At 33.6% G+C, this 22956-nt stretch overlaps 1 protein-coding gene across 1 annotated transcript in view; it reads left to right on the top strand.

The window, feature by feature from the left end:
* Positions 1 to 22956, top strand: part of MMP16 (matrix metallopeptidase 16) — a 281597-nt gene that overhangs the window by 127267 nt on the left and 131374 nt on the right. The window contains exons 2-3 of the mRNA XM_008001035.3: positions 2228 to 2376; positions 12974 to 13096. Coding sequence (XP_007999226.1) covers positions 2228 to 2376; positions 12974 to 13096 — 272 coding nt within the window. The remainder of the gene's footprint in view (positions 1 to 2227; positions 2377 to 12973; positions 13097 to 22956) is intronic.

Raw genomic sequence — 22956 nt, 5'->3', positions numbered from 1 at the left:
GACGAAAAGTTTGCTTCCTAGGTGACAAATCAATCTTGATTATCCAGAAAACAACCTTGACCATAAAATGGTAGAACTCATAGCTTTCCCAATATTTTACAATTAAAAATAATGATCCACTCCTCAGTCATTCAGAAAGAACTCCCTTTCATAAGTGACAGTGTAAAAGAAAACTTGAAGAAAAATCCCAATTCATTTTTTACATTATTTTAAAACATTTGTTTGAAAGGCTAGTGCATAAATCAAATATGTATTTTTTATTCTGTTCATTATGCACTTAACATTTACATATTTTATAGTTCCTCTATCTGTACATAAGTCGTAGGTTTTATTGTTAATGGTTTTCTCTTTGCTTTCCTCATAAACGTAATTGCCTGTAGCTTAGCACCCATGAGTTACCTAGCAACAAGTCAGCTCTCTAGCAAGTAAGAAATGAATGCAAACAAGGTGTTATGGAAAAAACATTCACTTTAAGAATATTGGTGCATGTATGTTATTAAAAATCAAGATACAACATTCTAATTTTGAGAAATTACATAACAATAGGTGTTGACTTTCATATTAAATAATATTCCCTGCTTCCTTCATTCAGAAAAAAGTGGAGTCTATTTCAGACTGCACCACTGTTAACTAGGAAACTGAATATTCATATTTTCCCTGGCAGTCTGTTCATTACAGATTAGATGAGAACAGTGTCTTGGCATGCTTTTACTATGTGGTACATGAGTTTACTAGATTAAGTTTCACTAATACACCTTCCTGACAGTGATGCATTGCTCATTTCTTAAATAGTTTTAGAATAAATTTTTTTTTTCAAGGGGATGTGCTTATGGTACTGTACTTTTGAGGTGGTTAGTTTTTGTAAATACCATGAAAAATTCCACTTTGTGTTTCATATTTTAAGACTTTGATACATTTAATATTAGTTTCTTTTGGTGAAATTTAACTTCTATACTTACTGTTTATTTTCCCTGGGAAAATAGGTCTCCTATTTTAGAAGTTGAAGTTCATAAAGGAAGAATATCAGTTATTAGGGAAAAACTACAATTTCATAGGATGGTCATTTATATGATAAATAGACTGGGGTAGGAAGGGTAACACATGCTGGCAAATACCTTTCACTAAATAGCAAGGCTTCTATTTTATGCCAGGGACTGAAGTACTTGGCCCTTATCAGTTTGAGAGGTAGCTCACTAAACTCCAAGAAATCTCGGAGCCCTGTAGAAGACTGAGGTAAAGGACTGCAGGATGGGATGTGGCCGGAACATATGATAGCGCATTTGAAATGAATGCATAGCATTGTAAAACTAGAAAGCATCTGCTCCCTGGTGGAGATACATGTGTTTGGTGTTTTTTTTTTCCCCCAAATGCCCTACGTTTGTATTCACTTGTAAAATTTAACCTTAAATGACTCTGAATTTTTGCTCCAATCACAGTTAGAATGTGAGTTTAACTATGAGTTCTTTCTCTGTCCTCCCAGAGCACCCTTCACCAGGGAAGGTGGGGGATAAAAATCATGAGACCCTTAAAGAGAAGTCTAAACACTCATAAGGTGATAGTTGGATTTGGATTTCTTCTATAGGTGAAAAGCTTGGTTACTTATGTGATTTAGATTAAAATGAGTCACCAGAAATAAATGAAGAAAGAATATTCTTTACATGGTAAAGTCATCAAAAGATACCTAGCTACGATTGGATAGAATGGTTTTATGGAATTTACACTCAAAATGTCATAAAGTAACATGGTTTATCTGTAAAGAAGCTACACGTCATAGCTGGAGTCACTGGTCAATTTCAGGAAGATGGCTTTTTTAATGTGGTATATGCACATAACTGCCCCTTGCAATATAAACCTCTCAATGGAGTCATACTGTTGAAAAGCATCCTTCATTTTGGGAGGTTGAGGTCCTGGAGGACAGGGATAATCTTAAGTTTTTATCCAGTATTTGCTATAGTACGTTATACATTATAAGCTTGCAACAAATAATTAATCTTTTTTTTTCAATTAGCATTAGGAGGTATGTCAGAAAGATCCATAACAGTCACTCCAATTATATTAAAATAACCTAACCTATATAATATATATTATAAAAAGATCAAACACTTAAAATACTGTATGCCCTTGTGGAGAAAATGTTCAAAACTCTATTATAGGTATACATTAATTACCAGAAAATTATTGTAAAAGTATAAAATTGATCTAAAAGAAACTGTACTTGTTATTGCAGGTTTGGTTACAAAAGTACGGCTACCTTCCACCGACTGACCCCAGAATGTCAGTGCTGCGCTCTGCAGAGACCATGCAGTCTGCCCTAGCTGCCATGCAGCAGTTCTATGGCATTAACATGACAGGAAAAGTGGACAGAAACACAATTGAGTAAGTAATGGCTCCCACCCTCCTTTCTTTTGGTCTTTGAGCCAAACTAAGTAGTCTGGAATACTTTATATGAATTCCACCAACCAGAAATGGAGTAATTTGTCTCATGAACTTTCTTTGGAATTATATAACCTAATTTAACCCCACTTCTCCAATATTTCATAAGATATTTAAGGCCCAATGTCAGGTTTGCTTACCTGATTTTAGCAACATAGTTTCAAAGTAGTAAAGAAAGTATGAATGGGAGTTGAGGTAGGTGTACAGTTGAAGCCACTACAAGAAGAGCGACTATGAGCAACAGAGGTGTGTTGTGTGGCTGAGAATATATTGTACACATTGCTTCCCAATTCTCTGTTCATTGGTATCATATTAGGAGCTTGAAATTGGCCAAATGGAAATATCTACACCCTGGAAACTAGGAAACAACACAAATTAGGGCTTTTATGTTGGGTAGGAGGGGCAGCATCAGAGAGCCAGTTAACAGTTTACTAACTCCCCACTGCTGACGGTTCTAAATAAAAAAAAAAAGATTTTCACTGCAAAGTTACTTCTTTCAATTTCTTGTTATCAAAGGACTCTTCTTATTTTTTAATAGTTTTGCTTTTTAATGATTGGTTCATCATTCATTTATTCATCTCTTTATTGAGTTCTTTATCAGTGAAAGATAAAGCATGTACAGATTCAGAAGGCATAATCTCTTCATCAAAGGAGCTTAATTCTTATCTTCTGCATAGATAAACATAGTCACAAATGCTATTACCACAAGTACACAGTAAGTTCGTAAGATTATGAAACAACAGCATTACTTTTCTCCACAGCAAAGGGAGAAGTGATTAATTTTTTCAGTGGAGAGAAATATCATTTGTGTTTTTAGAATCCTTGATATTCACAAAATTTACATATTTTTGTTCCTTAGTTTGATCATGGTACATCAACCCTCCACAATAGGACAGACAAGCATGCATTTTTCTCTCTGCTTTCTCAAATAGAGGAACTAAATGTCAAAGGCTAAGTGAACTGCAGAGTAGTTGCAGAACCTCTCTTTTAACATTTGATCTGGGAAACTTGCCCTGCTATATACCTTGAGAAAAGACATACTGTTTTTCTTTTTAAACCTTAAATACCTGGATTATCTAGACTCAGACATACTTAATTAATTCTGACATATCAAACTAATTTAATACATAATTTTGAAATTTTGCGATCTAATGTTTGTAACATGATGTTAGTCATAATTTTTCTATTTCATCAACACAAGAAAACCTTTATAAATAATAAAGGCTTTGAGATTAAACTTCAAAGCAGTTTGAAAACATAAATACATTAACTCCCCTAGTACTTTTGAGAGATGCATAAATACTAACTTTGATCTACGTCTTGGAAAACAGAATCAAGAATAAAAAGATTGTATTCTGCCACAATTAGAAATTTGTTCTAAATATTGGGAATAGAGTTTTGATAGTTTGGACCTGCTGTCCTCTAATCACTGCAGTTCTCTCTGAATGCTATAATATTTTAAGTCATAATATGCCCTTGTCTTAAATAAATATAGTTTTAAGTTAACAAGCAAAAGCCTCCAGCTATTCCTGTGTTTTGTTGCCATGTATAGTACCAAATTCCATTTAAATTGTACTCCTCATCACAGCATTTTACGAAGTGCTGTGGACAACGTTCTTGTTCTTGATGGAGAGCTGTTAGCTTCTGATTCACTTTCTTGGAAAATATGATGCAATTCATAAAAATACAAATAAATTGAGGACTTGGGAAACAAATTAGTTCACATTGTTTGAATGTCTAACTTGACTAGTGCCAGAATAATAAGGAAGTATTACTAGTTATTACTACTTATTACTACTTATTACTAGTTATTACATTTAAGAAAGTGGAATCCTAGAAAAGGTACATTTCCACCAGTTTTGTGAGCTCCTGTTGGTCATTGGAAGGACTTGGGATGGAAAGGTTTGTTTTCAGAAAGCGGCTGGAGGAAGGTTTTTGTCAGGAGGTAATAGAAGAGTAATGTGCACAGGATTCATTTGGGCCCTTCATGTGGAAAGGGGTCTCAACAGTTTGCTGTTCTCTAGCAGGAGGATGTAAAAAATGTGGAGGGGTAGAAAAGGACACGGGCCTTTTTTGGGGCACAGAGTGGCTCAGATTCCAGACCAGTAAAAATGATGGTGTCAGTGCATGGGAGTTAAAGTAGCATTTCTGTGGTAGAGCATCACAGAGAAAAGATCAACTATGTAGGCAACCCATAATTTAAAATCAAAAGAACTTTTCTGCTTGTTTGTTTTGGTTTGGAGCTATTTTGCTTTTGTTTTTGAACAAAGCCTTGTTCTAATTCAGGTTTGAATTTTTCTTGGTGTCTTTTTAGGAACTAGTAGTGCATCTTTCTCTTCAGAGTGTTATACCTGGCAGTTATTTCTAGGTGAAACAACTAAAGCCTTGTTAACTCCGCCTCATCTTCCCTTCCTAGCCTGCCATGCCTCCTCTGCTCCCTGTGTCTGCTTGGAGACTTCATTCTCATTGTCACTTGAACTAGAAACTTGGTGACTTCATTTGTTTCCTGCCTTTTTTTTTCTACTATCACATCTCTGCTCTTAAGGTGTTACTGCTCAAGGTACTCAGCTGAAAGAGTGTACTATTTTTGGAAGTATAATCCCCATCATCGTGATATTAAAGCTATCATCTGTGCTTTTGTAATCTTGAATGTGTGGTAACAATCCATGCTGAAATCACACTCTGTTATATTAGGGTCAAATTATAAGATACGAATTTTTATCTGACACTTACTACATAAAATATGGACTATAGTTATAGATCTGAATTATTCCTTAGTATTAATATAATGTCTTAACCATTTTCGATGCTGTAAACTCTTACCTAATTTTAGACTCTTGTCAAGATCAATTGTTTTTATATTAAATAATTATATCCTTTCTTGGCAGATAGATATGTGATACATTGAATCTGTAATTGTTGGGTAATTAAAAGTAATGATGACTATTGCAGTAATCCCTATATTATGTTGAAGAAATTGCCCATTTTCAAAAAATAAGGTATTACCTTAAATGTCATTATTGTATTGCTTTAATATTAATTAACAATGGTATTAGAGATCATAATAAATACTTATTCCCTCCCACAGAATGAGTTCATCAGTGATTCTTTTAAATTATAGATGCATAGCTAATTTTTATAAGCAAGCTCCCTTAAATTTCTTAATTAATGGAGTAATCTGTATTATACATAAAGTGTATGTATTTAGCAAGGAAACAAAAAAATAGCAAGGCAATAAAGAAAATGAGTCTGGTATGTTTTATAATTTTAATAGTAATTTTTTTCATATTAGTTTATCTTTTATATGTGCACAGTGGCATGCACTCGTGTGCTTGGTGAAATATTTCTTTTTAAAATTATTTTTAATTATTATGGATATATAATAGTCCTATACATTTAGAGGGTACATGTTATGTTTTGGTACAGGCATACAGTACATAATGATGAAATCAGAGTAGTTGGCATAGCTATCACCTCAAGCATTTGCCATTTATTTGTGTTAGGCTCATTCCAATCTTACTCTTTTAGTTAAATATGCAATATATTGTTTTTAATTGTAGTCACCCTAGTGGACTATTTACTACTGTCTCTTACTCATTGTATCTAACTATATTTTGTACCCATTAGCCACCCCTTCTCTTTATCCCCACCTCCCTCCTATCCTTCCCAGCCTCTGGGAACCATAATTCTAGATAATTCTAGTCTCTGTCTCCATGAAGTTCTTTTTGTGTGTTTTGTTGTTGTTGTTCTTGTTTTTGTGGGTTTTTTTTTTTTCTTTTTCCCACATATGTGAGAACATGCAATGCAATCTTTTTGTGCCTGGCCTATTTCACTTAACATAATGTCTTCCAATTCTATCCATGTTGCTGCAAATGACAGGATTTTATTTTTTATGGCTGAATAATATTCCCTTGTATATACATACCACATTTTCTTTATCCATTCACACACTGACAGACACTTGAGATGATTCCATGTCTTAGCTATTGTCAATAGTGCTGCAATAAACAAGGGAGTGTAGATATCTCTTCAATATACTGATACCCTTTCCTTTGGATGTATGCCCAGCAGTAGGATTGTTAGATCGTATGGTAGTTCTCTTTTTAGTTTTTTGAGGAACCTCCATACTCGTCTCCATTGTGGTTATACTAATTTATATTTCCATCAGTAGTGTATAACGATTCCCCTTTCTTCAGATGCTCCCCAGCATTCATTATTGCCTATCTTTTCGATAAAAGCTCAACCAGAGTAGGATGATATTTCATTGTACAGAAATTTAACTTAATTAAAATTTATTTAAGGTTGAATAAGTAGTTTTTTCAAGTCATTTCAATGAAACTATGTGATATTTGGACTCCTAATTTGATAATTGAAATATTTATTTAGATGTACCAAGAACCCCAGCATTTTTGGCTTATCAATATGTTTTATGATTTTTATTCTTTTGTCTAAATTGCCAAGGGAGTATTCTCTATCTTCTTTTCAGTTTGGATATAAAAGATATGTTCTTGATCAATTGATGTTCTTCTTTTTATTTCTGAATATACCCACGGCATTAAAACACTATCACGTTATAGGATAGGTCAGTCCATGTTTTGGTGGCAGCAGAAAGAAGGTTGATAGCTAGTGAGCAGGGACCTTAGATTCCTGTTCTGAAAGAATTGGAAGAATTCTCTTCAAAAGAATTTTCAAAAGACTTTTCAAAAAGTTGAAAGAATTGGTACGAGCTGACACTGAAATTGTGTTCACATTGAAGATCATGGTGGCTTAATATACTTTTGTTCTTGCTCAGGTATTTAGGTACTTTAACTTTGCCATTGCAATCTTGTGAATAACCTGGGTGTCTATACAGGCAGTTAATGAGTCTGTAGAAAAAAGAAACTCTGGACTGGAATGACCTGTCAGCCACAATATTTTTAGCCCTAAGTTAATTTACTTTTAAAAATCTTTCCATTACAACTGGACTTGACTCTATGAATACAAACAAAACCTAAGGATTTTTAAAAGTAATTAAAATAACTATATTTTAAAATTTTTAGAAGGATCTTTTGGGGACTACTATAAATAGTAAATATTATTTGTACTTTTAACTAAAACCTGGAAAAGTATGGAGAATGGAAACTTGTTTAACATATTATCCTGGTGAATATTGTCTTGGAGAACTAAATGATAAAGTACAACATAGGTATTTGGCAGTCATTTTCTTTTCTCATGGTAAAGATAGGTATATGTACACAGAGCCACTGTGTGGCAGAGCTCTAGCTGCAAGGGATGATGTTTCCCTGGTATTTTGTTGAAGCACTGCCTTCCTGCAGCACCACTACAGGATACCCAGTACAAGGACTATAACCTAAGGGCACCTCTTAGAGTCATGCAGTGAGTGGCCTTATGTGTTTGGCATGAATGCCCAACTTATTAAATACTTTTTAAAATATTTTTTTACTGAAGCTAATGGACGCTTTCAGATTGTGTGTGTGTGTGTGTGTGTGTGTGTGTGTGTACACCAAACTGTCTAGAAGCTTCTGGCTACTTCACTTACATAAAACAGGGGACAGTGAAGCTGTTTACGTACATTTCTGTTATCAAAGTACCAAGAAAATCCCTGTTTTAAATAACATACATACAGGTCAAAGGGAGGTGAAGCACACTGTTATTTGTATGCTGCTGCTGCTGCTGCTGCTGCTTCTACCACGATTACCACCGGTATAACTACTTCCTGATATTTGTAAAATAATAATAGTTATTAGAATTGGAATTATAAGTTAATAATAGTAGTTACTGTCTGCTAGACACTATTTTAAGTGTTTTAAATGATTTGACTAATTCATTCTTCACAATAACCTAATAAGAGAGGTAATATTATCATCTTCTTTAAAGATGCGGAAACTGAAATATAAAAAGAAATGTAACCTGACTATTGTCATAGGTCTAGTGAGTCAGTCAGTGGAGCCAGCGAGGTAACTGTACAGTATGGCACCTGGATCCCTGCTTTCAACTTTTATACTCCTCTAGAAAGCACTGATTTAGATTTTTTTTTTTCTTTTTAAGTTGATTTAACTTAAATGAGGACATTAATGATCTGCCCACCTAATTTTAAAATTCTCTAAAATTCCCAAAAATTAAATCAGTATTTCATTTATGAAAATTGAAGCCATGCCATTATTTACACCTTAATAATTACAAAATGCCTTTTTTAGTTAACCCTCTACCACATGCTGCAGTGCCCCTTTCCTGTGTCTTTGTTTGCTTTGGGATGTCAACTTAAAATTTCTTACAAATGAGTCAGTCAAGAAAAAGAAAAAACACTGTTATATGAGTTGTGTGTTGACACACTAAAAAAGCAACTATGTTTAAGCAGTGACACTGTCACAAAAAAGTACTGCCTGAAAATAATGTTATTGAAAGCTCTAAAAAAAAGTGGCAACTAGATTTTACCAAGTTACCAGTTGTATATACCCATATATATACACATACATATATATATATGGGTATATGTATATAAAATACACTTATATGTTAACTTTGTATGTGGCTATATGTAGTTATACAGTCCTGCTTTTTGTGTAAACAGGTATATATGGGATTTATCAAATTGATATTTGAATGCTACTAACATTTTGGTGCCTAATAAATTTATATTATCTATTTGGGCAACTGGAAATGAATCTGACTGCTAGACTCTAACTGAATAAAAACATTAACATGCCAGTTTTGCATTTAATATTAGACAGCATTTCATGCATTGATGAATCCTGTTAAACACTGACCATTCTTTGTATCCATTGGGAACTTTAAAATTTCCATAAGAAAGGACCTGCCTGCTTATGAAATCAAATGTTTAAAGTCACATACAAAAGCCTGAAGACTGATTTAGCTCAGATTCTGTGTCATGTTCAGTAGTGTGATGTGCTTTGATCATATTTATGGTATTTTACATCCTTTGATATCCACTAATATTTCTGTGCCAGAATGTTTACATACAAATATTGGTGAAGTTAACAGGGAGTATTCTCAACTTTACCAGTCTTCATTCAGAGTTCTTTTCATTAAATCATTAATTGGTATTATATTATATATGTTATGCTTATTTCTTATGTGTAAATTATCTACTTTATGATTTTATTTTATATAAGTGTCCACATACTATCTCTGCAATAATCATTTGTTAAAAGCGCAGAGTTGGAGAAAGTTATGAAGTCCTCAAGAAATATGTAGGATTGTCGAAATCATCAGTATATGCAAAATTACATACAGACTTAGTTCATTTGCTTCATGTTCCTTATTGGCGACTTCACTAGGCACTGACCTCGTGCTTGGCTGTCTACCCTCACTCACAGGTCAGTGGCAGATAGAGACAGACACATACAAATCAGGATACACATTATAAGACATGCATTGGTGTGGTAAACTATATCTATGTGAGTTGACTATTAAAGAATAATTAGGATTCTTAGGGTGAACAAGGAGTGAAAAGTAGTCCAGACAGAGGTCGCTGCATATAAGGGCAGGAAGAGTTTTGGTTCTGTAGAAACTCGAGTGGATTTTGAGAAGGAGGACAGGGGACACCCTCACTAAGTAGACCTAAATCAGATTCTTTTTACAAAGGTATTTCACGCTCAGAACATGTAGGGAACACACCTTTGCTTTGGGAAGATGTATTGTTAGTAGTGAAAATGAAGGAAGTGTTGAGAGTGAGAGATATAAGAGACATTTTGAGGGTCGAAGAGACTAGACTGTGATTGGTTGGATGTGAGGAAAGAGTAGTAGAAGATTATACCTGGATATCTGGTGTGGGCATTAGAAGATGCTAAGGCTTTCAGTTAAGATGAGGCATCAGATAAACTGGTGAAAGTTTGGGGTAGGAATATCATTATTTTCTTTGTATTACATATAACATTAGAGATGATGACAGGATATCTAGATGGAGGTGTGAGAGCACTTACCCCATTATATTGTACTTTTTAAATGATACATGTCTTACCTGTGTGCTGTGAGCTCAGTAAGGAAGGGGCTCTTTGTTTCTTCATCTTTTAATCCATACTTTCTTTTATATATGTTAGCATGTTGTAAAAGCTCAAAAATACTGTAGGATGAATAAATCAGGATGAGATGGGTAAATGAACAAATCGAACACAAGCAAACAACTATATGAAGTGGGCAAAAGCCCAAAACTTAAATTAGGAATTCAGCAGAAATGTCTTTTAGCACAGGAACCTAATATTCCTCCCTAAAATATCTGTTTTTTGGGCCGGGCCTTGTGGCTCACGCCTGTAATCCCAGCACTTTGGGAGGCTGAGGCAGGCAGATCACCTGAGCTCGGGAGTTTGAGACCAGCCTGACCAACATGAAGAAACCCTGTATCTACTAAAAATACAAAATTAGCCGGGTGGGGTGGCACATGCCTGTAATCCCAGCTACTCGGGAGGCTGAGGCAGGAGAATTACTTGAACTCAGGAGGCGGAGGTTGTGGTAAGCCGAGATCATGCCCTTGCACTCCAGCCTGGGTGACAAGAGCAAAACTCAGACTCAAAAAAAAAAAAAAAAAAAAAAAAATCTGTTCTTTGGAAGATGCATACACTTCACAAAGAAATCTTTTACTGACTCCAACAAAAGCATGACTGCCTTCATTTTTCAATTTTATACATACTAAAGTAATTTTAGAGACTATACCCTTATTGAAAATACATTTTATTCTGGTAATGGTGAATTGTTTTGTTTCAAATTTTACCCAGCTATCCATTTCAGGTTTTTTTTGTTGTTGTTGTTGTTTTGTTTTTTTTACAGATTGCTTACTTAAATGTTTTCCTTAGCTAAATGTGAATGTAACCATATCCCACATTAAGTAAATATATTCATATTTCATAATTACATATTATTTGTTCTCCCAGTACTTTCAATGAGATAAGTACCTACCTAGGAATATTATAATTTTTTGAGAATATAATTAATACCCACATATAAAAGCAACTTAAATCATCGTAGGCACACCATTAATACTTAATTGTTAGTTAAATCAGTATCTAGATATTTCTCCTATGCCAGGAGTTGTGCAAGATACTGAGAATACCAAAAGCCTTATCTTGAGTGTTTTATAATATAGTGAAATATCTCTCAAATTCATTGTGTTTAGGAATACCCTGGGAGTATTAGTTAAAAATGAGAGGCCTCTGATCTCACCTCCTAAGAGCTCATTCCGTAAAGTTGGATAGCCTCTTAGAATTTAGCATTTACAAGATGTATTTTTTAATTCGGGGACTTAAAGGGGAAGAATGATTTTCTAAAGTAACTCTACAATGCATTTAAACTAGGATGGAATTTGTTAATTCTGGTAACTGCATGGTCTACATTACTGGGGTCAGAATAAGAAAGCAGAATCTTTTAATGTTTTCTGGAAATGTGCCATCTTTCTTAAGAAGTAAAAGTTATTATTTCACTGATGCAGAAAGTTATTATGTTTGTAAAAGCGGATTATTTGATTTTGTTGCATAACATGTAAATTACTTCACATGTAAATTACTTAATGTGTAAATGACTTAGAGAGTCATCTCTATGATCACGCCTTTTCCATTTAAAAAGTGTAGAAATTGTAATGCAAATACTCCAAAAATTGTTTTCCATTTTTACTTTCTGAACCATGTAGCACTATGAATTTTCTGCCTTACCTTTGTAGTTATTAAAATAAAGGGACTAATAAACAGTAAAGTCACTTTATAAAGCACTAAAGAAAAACTACCCCCCAAATCATGAAAATCTTTCTACTTAGATAAGATGCAAGAATAGATAGAAAATATGACAGTGGTCCAATGAGACTCTCTAGAAGAGAAATTAGACTATTTTATCTGCATATGTATTAAGATTAATAAATTAAAAGCAGCATTTCTTTTTCAAATTGAAATACATTAAACCTTAGTCTTGTGAGTGCAAAACCTCATATTCAGAAAAATATTTTTAAGCATTGATTTTGGTTATTTATCAAATATTCAAAGCAAGTGGCTGCTACTTAGAAATGAAATAATGATCAAATGTAAAGAAGAAAAGGTAGAGAAATGAATATTTTATTTGAGCAAACAGTTGACTGCTATGTAAATTAGAACAGAGTAGCATATATCCTCTTGAATCGTGGCATTTAAACTCAGGTAATAGATTAGAATAATCTTTGAATGTTAAAGGTGGAATACTCCTTAGTGGCATTTTATGAGTAACACTAGGAATTAAAGACTTGCCCGAGATTATATACCTTGTTAACAGCAAATTCTTAGAAGCTTTAGAGTACCTCTGTCTACAGTTAGCTCAAAGTAAATCAGAGAGAAGAAAATTATCTAAAGGATCTGAATAGTAAACTAGTGTTTCTTGATAATTCAGGAAAAACTATGCTATCTACTTAGATTCAAAGTACGAGAAAATTCAGTGTTCCCTTTATAGTTTGCCATTTTCATCATCACTGTCTCAGATTAACCTCTTAATTGATTTCCTTTTGAATTTAATGATTAGGGTTATTAGTAAATAACTGGGAAATACTGCTTTTTTTTTTTTTTTCCAGCTGGATGAAGAAGCCCCGATGCGGTGTACCTGACCAGACAAGAGGTAGCTCCAAATTTCATATTCGTCGAAAGCGATATGCATTGACAGGACAGAAATGGCAGCACAAGCACATCACTTACAGGTATAAGAACTCATGATTAATCTCCTCTTTTCCCCATTTTTCATTACTATTTGTTTTGACACATAGTTTAGTATCTTCTGCACGTTGACTACATGTTAATATATAGGGGTATAATGTTAACATAAGAGACTTAAAACTGCTATTGAGAGGAGAGTAAATTGTTCATTAGATACCATGTAGACACTCTGAAACATTTGGGCTCTTTTGTAAACTATTCCAGCTTCTTGAATGAATGTCAATATTATGAGAGACTTTAGATGAATTTTCTAACATATTACATTCTTTGATAAATATTTATAATCTCTAAAATAATCAAATAATAAAATATGTAAATAACTGCTATTTAAACAGAATGTTGAAATAATTAATCAGTGTTTAATATCAGTCTAACCATTTTGCTTTTTATCTTTTCTTAATTGTGCAAGTGGTTTTGTCTTCAGTAACAAAGTATTTTCCAACCTGGAGTGACAATTGTTATTAATGGATTTTCACATTTATTCATTTTGTAATTGAACAACTGCTTATTAAGTCCCAGTATGAACAAAGAACAATGCTAAGGCCTGGAGATGTAGCAACAAATAAAACGTGAGGACCCTGTTTGTCCTCATGGAATTTACAGTCCAAAGAAGTTGAATAGTCATATAAATATGATACTTGTTATAAAAAGAAAGGACAGTATGCAAGAGAAATGTAAACCAGGGTCATCCAACCCATTCTAGAAAACCAGATGAGATTGCCCTAAAGAAATAGCTTTTCAACTAAGACCCATAAGAAAAGAAAGAACTTGTTAAACCAATGGGCAGGAGAAGGGGAAAGGTACTTTGGCAAGAGGGTAGAACATCAGGAATCATCTCTGTCAGATTATGTGAATAGAAACGATAATTTTTAAATTCTTATTCTTCATGTGAATACCCCTTTGTATATGATTAAAGATAAAACAAAAGCCTCGATATATTGATTTTCTACTTATATAGCTGGAACATGTCACTTGAACTTATTTTGGTTATTTTGGAGATATTTTTTTTTTTCTTTTTCTGAAACAGAGTCTCACTCCATCACCCAGGTTGGAGTGCAGTGGCACAATCTCAGCTCACTGCAACTTCCTCTTTCCAGAATCAAGCAATTCTCCTACCTCAGCCTCCCAAGTAACTGGGATTACAGGCGTGGACCACCATGCCCAACTAACTTTTGTATTTTTTGTAGACACAGGATTCCTCCATGTTGGCCAGGCTGCTCTTGAAGTCCTGACCTCAAGTAATCTGCCCTCCACAACCTCACAAAGTGCTGGGATACAGGTGTGACCTACCGTGCCTGGCCTGGGAACACTTTTCTGTCTTCTTTTATATTCTTCTGCTGTCTTCTCACACAGCTCCTAGATTATTGTCTTATGCTCCTAGATTATTGTCTTATGCTACTTACTTTAATTATTTCTGCAGATAAGAAAAATCAAAGATGAAGCAGTTTTAGGCCAAGCCCATGAAGTTGGTATTCACCATCATTTAAATTTGCTTACAAGATATTTTTATTTCACGTATTTGTTTTATCATCTCTACGATCTGTATTTCCAAAGCAGAGTTAAGAAAGTATTATACCAATAAGTTCATACGGAATATACAGTTATTTTCCCAATAACTGTAATGTGTGTGTCTCTTGTCTAATAACCCTTTTTCCATTAGAATTAGTGGTGACAGTGCTTTCTGAGAGGAAAACATGGATTCTTTTTTTTTTTTTTTTTTTGAAGACAGGGCCTCACTCTGTCGCTCAGGCCCAAGTGCAGTGGTGTGATCTTGGCTCACTACAAACTCTGCCTCCCAGGCTCGAGGGATCCTCCTGCCTTAGCCCACTGAGTAGCTGGGATTATAGGTGTGCATAACCATGCCCAGCTAATTTTTGCTTTTTTTTTTTTTCCAGAGATAGTGTTTTACTATGTTGTCCAGACTGGTCTTGAACCCCTGGGCTCAAGTGATCCTCCTGCATTGGCGTTCCAAATGCAGAGATTACAGGAGTGATCCACCACACCCAGCCCATGGATACATCGTGAAAAGCATTTGTAGATTTTGATGAAGAATGGTCACATGGCAGAATAGAAAGCCAAAAATATACTGCCAATTAGGGTAAAACTTGGATGAGATATATTAGATTTTTAAAACTAAAATATATCTTAAAAACATTGTTGAGCTGAAATAAAAGGAAGAAACCTAAAAACCAAAAGTAGAGGGAAATTAGGAAATTTAGGAGGCATGTGAGCTTGTAGGTCAAGTAGAGAGATGTTGAACTTCTGTCTTGGCAGTAACATAGAGTATTAAATAAGAAACTTCATACAATTACCTTAATAGATACAGAAAAGTGGCCAAGGAAATTTACCATCCATTTTTGATAAGCAGGAATCAAAGCAAAAAAGTACATTTTGGGCCGGGCGCAGTGGCTCACACCTGTAATCTCAGCACTTTGGGAGGCTGAGGAGGACAGATTACCTGAGCTTGGGAGTTTGAGACCATCCTGGCCAACATGGAGAAACCCCATCTCTACTTAAAAAAAAAAAAAAAAAAAAAAAAAAAAGCTGGATGTGGTGGTGCATGCCTGTAATCACAGCTACTCCAGAGACTGAGGCAGGAGAATCACTTGAACCCAGGAGGTGGAGGTTGCAGTGAGCCGAGATCGCACCATTGCACACCAGTCTAGGCAACAAGAGTGAAACGCCATCTCAAAAAAAAAAAAAAAAAAAAAAAAAAGAAGTACGTTTTGTTAAACAGAAAAATGGCCTCTATAAAAAATACTACACTTTCGTTATGTAGTTCACATACAAAATGTTGGTAAAATCTTTAAGAAGGAAAAACAGTATCTGCTACCTCTCCTCTATTCAGTAACTTTGTAAAACTACTAATAAAGAAAGAAATGGAAGTAAAAGATATAAGATTTGAAAAGAAACAAACTATCATTAGTCTCAGTTTATATATATATTTCTATATGGTAAACGCAGAAGAAATTCTGATGATTGTTTAGAAATAATTAACAAATATAGTCAGCCTAAAATTAGATTTTATTTTCAGAACACTTTTGCATTTACAGAAAAACTGATAGTACAGAGAGTTCACAGAGTTACTGTGTACCCTCTCCTCCATCCCTTACATACTCCACCAATACAAATAGTTTCTCCTATTATTAACATCTTGCATTAGCATAGTAGATTAGTTAAGACTGATGAGCCAGTACTGGTACATTATGACTACTTAAGTTCATAGTTTACACTATGTTGTATGGTTCTATAGGTTTTGACAAATGTATAATGTCATTTATCTACCAATATAATAGCCTACAGAATAGTTTTCCTTCCCTAAAATTTCAGTATTTCACCTATTTATCCCTTCTGTCCTCTTCCCAAAGCCCTGGCCAACACTGGATGTTTTTTTTTTTTAAATGTCTCTATCATTTTGCCTTTTCTAGAATGTCATATAGTTGGAACTGTAGAGAATGTAGCTTTTTTTCAGACTGGCCTCTTTCACTTGACAATAGGCTCTTAAGGTTCCTTCACGTTTTTCATGACTTGAAGCTCATTTTTTATTTCTGAACAATAATCCATTGTATATATGTGCCATTGTATGTTTATTCATTTACCTATTGAAATCATCTTGGTTGCCAGTTTGGGGGATTATGAATAAGGCCAGTATACACATTTGTGTGCAGGTTTTTGTGTAGGCATAACTTTTCAACTCATTTGGATAAATACCAAGGAGTATGATTGCTGATCATGTGAAAAGACTACGGTTCGCTTTGTAAGAAACTGTCAAACTGTCTTCTGACATGGTTATCCCATTTTGCATTATTACCAGCAGTAAATAAGACATACTGTAGACCTACAAGCCCTACCCCCAGCATATGGTGTTGTCAGTGTATTCAGTTGTAGTTATTCTAAAAAGAGTTAGTGATATTTTATTCAGATAAAATAATTGAGATAAAACAATTATTATAAATCAATTATGTTTATTAAGATAAGCAATTTTATTGATAAAGATTGTTTTAATTTGCAATTCCCTAATGACATTAGATACAACTTTTCATATGCTTATTTATCTACCATCTTTGTATCTTCTTTGGCGAGGTGTCTGTTGAGATCTATCAATTTTTCATTAACTTGCTTGTTTTAAGATTTTCTGTATATTGTGTATGTTAGTCTTTCATCAGTTCTGTTTTCAAATACTTTCTTCATATCTGTGGCCTGTCTTTTTATTCTCTTTAAAATGTCTTTTTAAGAGCAGAAGTGTAATTTTAATAATGTCCAACTTAGCGTTTTTTTTTTCCTTCTTGTATTGTGCTTTTGGTGTTGTATGTTAAAAATCATCATTAAACCCAAAGTCCTTAGATTTTCTCCTATGTTATATTCTAGAAGTTTAGTAGTTTTATGTTTTGCATTTAGGTCTCTGATTTCTTTTGAATAAATGTTTGAGAGATATATAAAGTCAGTGTCCAGATTCATTTCTTTTACTTGTGAATGTCCAGTTGTTCTAACACCATTTGTTGAAAAGATCATTCTTTCTCCATTGTATTCCCTTTGCTCAGTTGACTCTATTTGTGGTGGTCAATTTCTGGGCACTTTCCTTTGTTCGTTTGATATATGTATTTGTTATTAATTCAATATCATCCTATGTTGATTACTCTGACTTTATAGTAAGTCTTACTAATAGGTAGTTTCTGTTGTCTGATTGTGTTTATTTTCTTAAGTATTCTGCTGGGTATTTGGAGTCTCTTGCCTTTCAATATAAACATTAGAGTTCGTTGATTCACACAAAATAACTTGCCATGAGTTTTGCATGCATTGTATCTATAGTTCATCTTGGAAATAACTGATAACAGTATATAGTCTTCTTATCCATGAACATGGATATCTTCCTATTTATTGAGATCTTTGACTTCTTTCATCAAAATTTTATACTTTTCCTCATATGTGTATTTTGATAGATTTATTTCTAAGTATTTTACTTTTCTAGTGCTAAATTATATGGTATTATGTTTTTCATATCAAATTTGACTTGTTTATTGTTAGCATATGGAAAAGCAATTGACTTTTGTATATTAACCTTGTATTCTGCAACTTTACTATAATTGCTTATTAGTCTAGGAGATTTTTTGTTGTTATTGGTACTTTTTAATATAGGATATATCATCTGTAAACAAAGACAGTTGTATGTAATTTTTTCTTCCTAATCTGCCTCTTTTCATTTCTTTTTATTGTTGCATTACATTAGCTAGTGTTTCCTGTATGGTGTTGAATAGGAGTGGTAAGAATGGAACTCATTGGCTTTTCTGATCTTAGGACAAATACAAATAGTTCTTCAACATCATGTGTGTTTTAAACTGTAGATTCTTTACTAGATGGTGTTCATCAGATAGAAGAAGTCCTCCTCTATTCTTAGTTTGCTAAAAGTACATATTGTGAACGGGTGTTGGATTTTGACAAATGCTTTTTCTGCATCTGCTGATATGATAATATGAATTTTCTTCTTTTGACTTTTGATGTGAAATATTACATTAATAGAATTTTCGAATCTTGAATCAGCCTTGTGTATCTGGGATAATTCTCAATTTGACATAATGTACAGTTCTTTGTATAGATTGTTCTATTTGATTTGCTGACATTTTTGAGGATTTTTACATCTGTGTTCATGAATGTTACTGATCCATAGTTTTTCTTTTTTTTATATATCTTTACCTGGTTTTGATATTAAATAGAGTGATATTGGAAGTCTCCAACTATAATAGTGCTCCATGCATTTTTTTCTTGCATTTCTATCAATTTTTGTAACTTATATGTTCTTGCTATGTTGTTAGGCACTTGCACATTAAGTAATTCTAATATCTTCTTGGAAAATTGAGACCTTTATCATTACGTAATGACTCTTTATCTCCAATAATTTTCTTTTCTATGAAATCTGCTATATCTTAAATTAATATGGCTAACCTAGTTTTTTTTTAATGTGCATAAAGATAATATATCTTTTCCCATACGTTTACTCTTAATTTATCTGTGTCCTCATATTTAAGGCAGGTTTCTTGCGAGAAACATATAGTGGAACTTGCTTTCTGTTTTTGTTTCATTTTTTTTTAATCTATGCTGTTTTTATTGGCATATTTAGTATTGACCTTTTTTTTTTTTTTTTTTTTTTTTTTTTTTTTTTTTTTTTTTTTTTTTTTTTTTTTTGTGAGATGGAGTTTCACTCTTGTTGCCCAGGCTGGAGTGAAATGGCGCAATCCCAGCTCGCTGCAACCTCTGCCTCCCAGATTCAAGCGATTCTCCTGCCTCAGCCTCCCGAGTAGCTGGGATTACAGGCATGTGCCACCACGCCAGGCGAATTTTGTATTTTTAGTAGAGATGGGGTTTCTTCATGTTGGTCAGACTGGTCTCAAACTCCCAACCTCAGGTGATCCGCCCGCCTTGGCCTCCCAAAGTGCTGGGATTACAGATGTGAGCCACCGTGCCCGTCCTAGTATTCACATTTAAAGTGACTATTGATGCAGTTGGATTAATACCTACAACATTTGTAACTATTTGCTGTTGTTATTGGTTTTTTATATTTGTTTTTGTCTTCCCCTCTTTCTGCTTTCTCTGGTTTTAATTGACCATCTTACATGTTTTCATTTTCTCTTAGCCTGTCACTTGTGCTCTTTTTTACAGTTGTTTTTAAGTGGTGGCCTTGGGGCTTGCAATATATATGTGCAAGTAATCAAAGTCTACTTTCACATATCATTATACTATTTCACAGGTATTACAGGTATCTCATAACAGAGTTTCTAATTTAATTCTTCTGTCCCTTAGAACATTCTCATTATTCATTTTATTTACCCATGTGCTATGATAACCCAATACATTATTTCTCTTATTATTTTGAAGAGTTATTGTTAGATCAATTAAAACTAAGAATAATAAAATACTTTATTTTACTTTCATTTATTCCTTCCCTAATGATCTTTCTTTTTTAAAGAGATACGCATTGCTGATGAACATCATTTTTCTTCTTTCTGAAGAACGTCTCTTACTTTTTTTTTTGTAAGGCAATTCTGTGGACAACAAGTGTTTTTAGTTTTTATTTGTCTGAGAAAGTCATCTTTCCACTTCACTTTTAAATGATAGTTTCACTGGATGCAGAGTTCTAGGTTGGTGATTTTATTATTTAAACACTGAATATTTCAGGCCCCTTTCTTTTTGCTTGCATGGTTCTTGAAGAGGGGTTTAATAGAATTGGTATCTTTGTTCCTCTACAGATAAGGTATTTTACCCCCGTCTGACTTTTCTATAGTTTTCTTTTTGTCTTTTGTTTTCTGCTTTGAATATGATATGCTTAGGTATAGTTTTTTTATATTTGTTCTGTTTCATGTTCTCAGAGTTTCCCAGATCTATGATTTGGTTTCTGCTATTAATTTTGGTACATCCTCAACCATTATTACTTAAATTTCTTTCTCTCTTCTCCTAGTATTTTCATTGTGTGTATTTTCTCTCCAGTTCTTAGATATTCTGTTCTCTTTTTCATTCTCTTTTTTTGCTGCTTCAATGCATTTACTAAAAACCCACAGCTAATATTATACTCTGAGATAGAAATTAGATACAATATATTGTCCTATCTCCACTCTCTCTTTAATTCAAAGTGAAATATCCAGTAACACCCAGAAATACTGAAAAAAGGAAGGGGCAACATAAAAAAATAATAATATACATGAAGTTATACTCCACAATAAACTTTACATGCTTACAAATTGACACAAATTCTTCATTAGGTAAGAATAGAAAATAAACTTCTTACGTTAAAAGAAGAGAAAATTTTCCCACAAGAATAAAAGTTGGAATATATGAAATAGGTGAGGATATGCAGGACTTGCCACATAAGGTGAGTAAGAAAAATTTTTAACAATAAACAGACTCAATTTTCAATGATCTATTAATCACATAAGAATTAAACAACTCTATAAAAATTAAATCTATCTATTAGACATTCATTTCAGTACGTTTTTCAATTTGGGATGTTTCTTTTGACATATCTTACGGCGCACTGATTATTTCCTTTGCCATGTTTAATCTAATATCAGCTTATCAAAGGCATTCTTAATTTCTGTTTGGATTCTTCTCTAGAAGCTCCCATCTTTCTGGTTATATTATCCATGTGTTTTCTTTATGTTGTCTACATTTTTCATTAGAACCCTTAGCCTATTGATCAGTTATTATGAATTCTCATTTTGAAACTTCCAAAATGTTGGCCATATCTGAGTCTGGTTCTGTTGCTTGCTTTATCTCTTCAGCCTGTTTTCTCTTCCCTTTTGCAAAGCAAGCAACAGAATTGCTTGTAATTTTCTGTTGCAAGTGGGAAGGTATTGGGTAATAGGAAATGAGGTAATAATCCTTTGATGTGAGCTTTTATGTTTATCTAGTTAGGGGTTAGGTTGTATTTAACCTTGGCTGTAGCTAAATTTCTTCTAGCATTCTTTTTACTTTGTCTCCTCCTGTCTTTAAATATCTCTAGAAATTCCTCCTTAAATAGATAACCGTGTCTTTAAACTACCTCATTTGTAATCCACTGTTAATATAGTGGAGCCCTGTTGGTTTGGTATAAGATATTGTACAGAGGAAGCAACTGTAATCCTGTGATTAAGTCCTTTTTAGTGAGTCTGAGTATCTGAGCTGTGACCTTCTGACAAGTCTATTAGGCTTTTTGTTTTTCTTCGTTTATGTAGTATATGAAGGCAAAAGGAGGTTGAGCTGTCTAATTATCTTTAACCTAGATCAGATAATGCTTTGATAAAATAGTTTTCTTTTAACACTGGCCTTTATTATGGAGAATAGAATACTCTTGGCATATTTCATCATTGTTGCTTTTTTCCTCCCCATGCTGGAAGAAGGAGAGGATCTTTCTCAGATCTTCACTGTAAGAACTTGATGAGGGTCCTGGGGGTCAAACACGTAAAGTGTAGAGCTCTCTCCCTGCCCTCCACCCCTAAGGCTGAGACGTTGAGGGTTTTTCCTTCTCTTGGCTTCAGAGCTTTTCCTCTTGATAAACCATGAGTCTCTGTATTTGCCCCTGTCTCCACTTTTGGGGCAGAATTTTGCCCTATGACCTTATCTTTTGATGGAATGAAGAAGAGTTATTTCAATTTATTCAGTTTTATTTCTTGTGAGGCTTGAAGTGATAACTTCCAAACATTTTATATATCGAAGCAGAGACGGCAAGACTGTAACGGTCTTTTTAATAAAAACCAACATACGAAATATATACACACATGTGCCCACATTAAAAAGCAGTTCAAGTGTATAACCTTTACAAAGGCACCATTTAAAATGGACACAAAAATATAAGAGCAAAGAATAAATCTATAAAAAGATGTGTAAACCTTTTATGAGGAAAATTATGAATTTTTATTGAAGGACGTAACAGAAGACAAACAATACATGAAGAGATATATTTTGCTCTCAGTAGAAAGACTTAATATAATGAAAGTTTGACTTTTCCACAAATTCGATGGAATTCCAACAAAAATCCCAGTAAGACATTTTTTGTATAATTTAACACACTGAATCAAACATCTCTGAGGAGCAGTGAAGGCCAAGGAGAACATCAAAATGTTCCCACCCACTAGATATGAAGACTTACTTTAAAACAATACTAATTAAGGCAATTTTGGGTATTAGCACAAAGATAGATTAATAGGCCAGTAGTACAGATGATAGATCAAGGAAACATATCCTTGTATATATAAAAAAATTGATTTATGCCAAAGTAGGCTTTATAGATCAATTGGAAAAGGATTCACTATTTCATCTATACAATTTTTCTGTGATAATTGATTATGTATATGAGAAACAATGAAAGTGAGTTCAT

The sequence above is a fragment of the Chlorocebus sabaeus genome, chromosome 8, assembly GCF_047675955.1.
Source record: "Chlorocebus sabaeus isolate Y175 chromosome 8, mChlSab1.0.hap1, whole genome shotgun sequence".
Classification (NCBI taxonomy): domain Eukaryota; kingdom Metazoa; phylum Chordata; class Mammalia; order Primates; family Cercopithecidae; genus Chlorocebus; species Chlorocebus sabaeus.
Note: the sequence above shows the minus strand (reverse complement) of the source record. Positions and strands in the feature narration are given on the sequence as shown.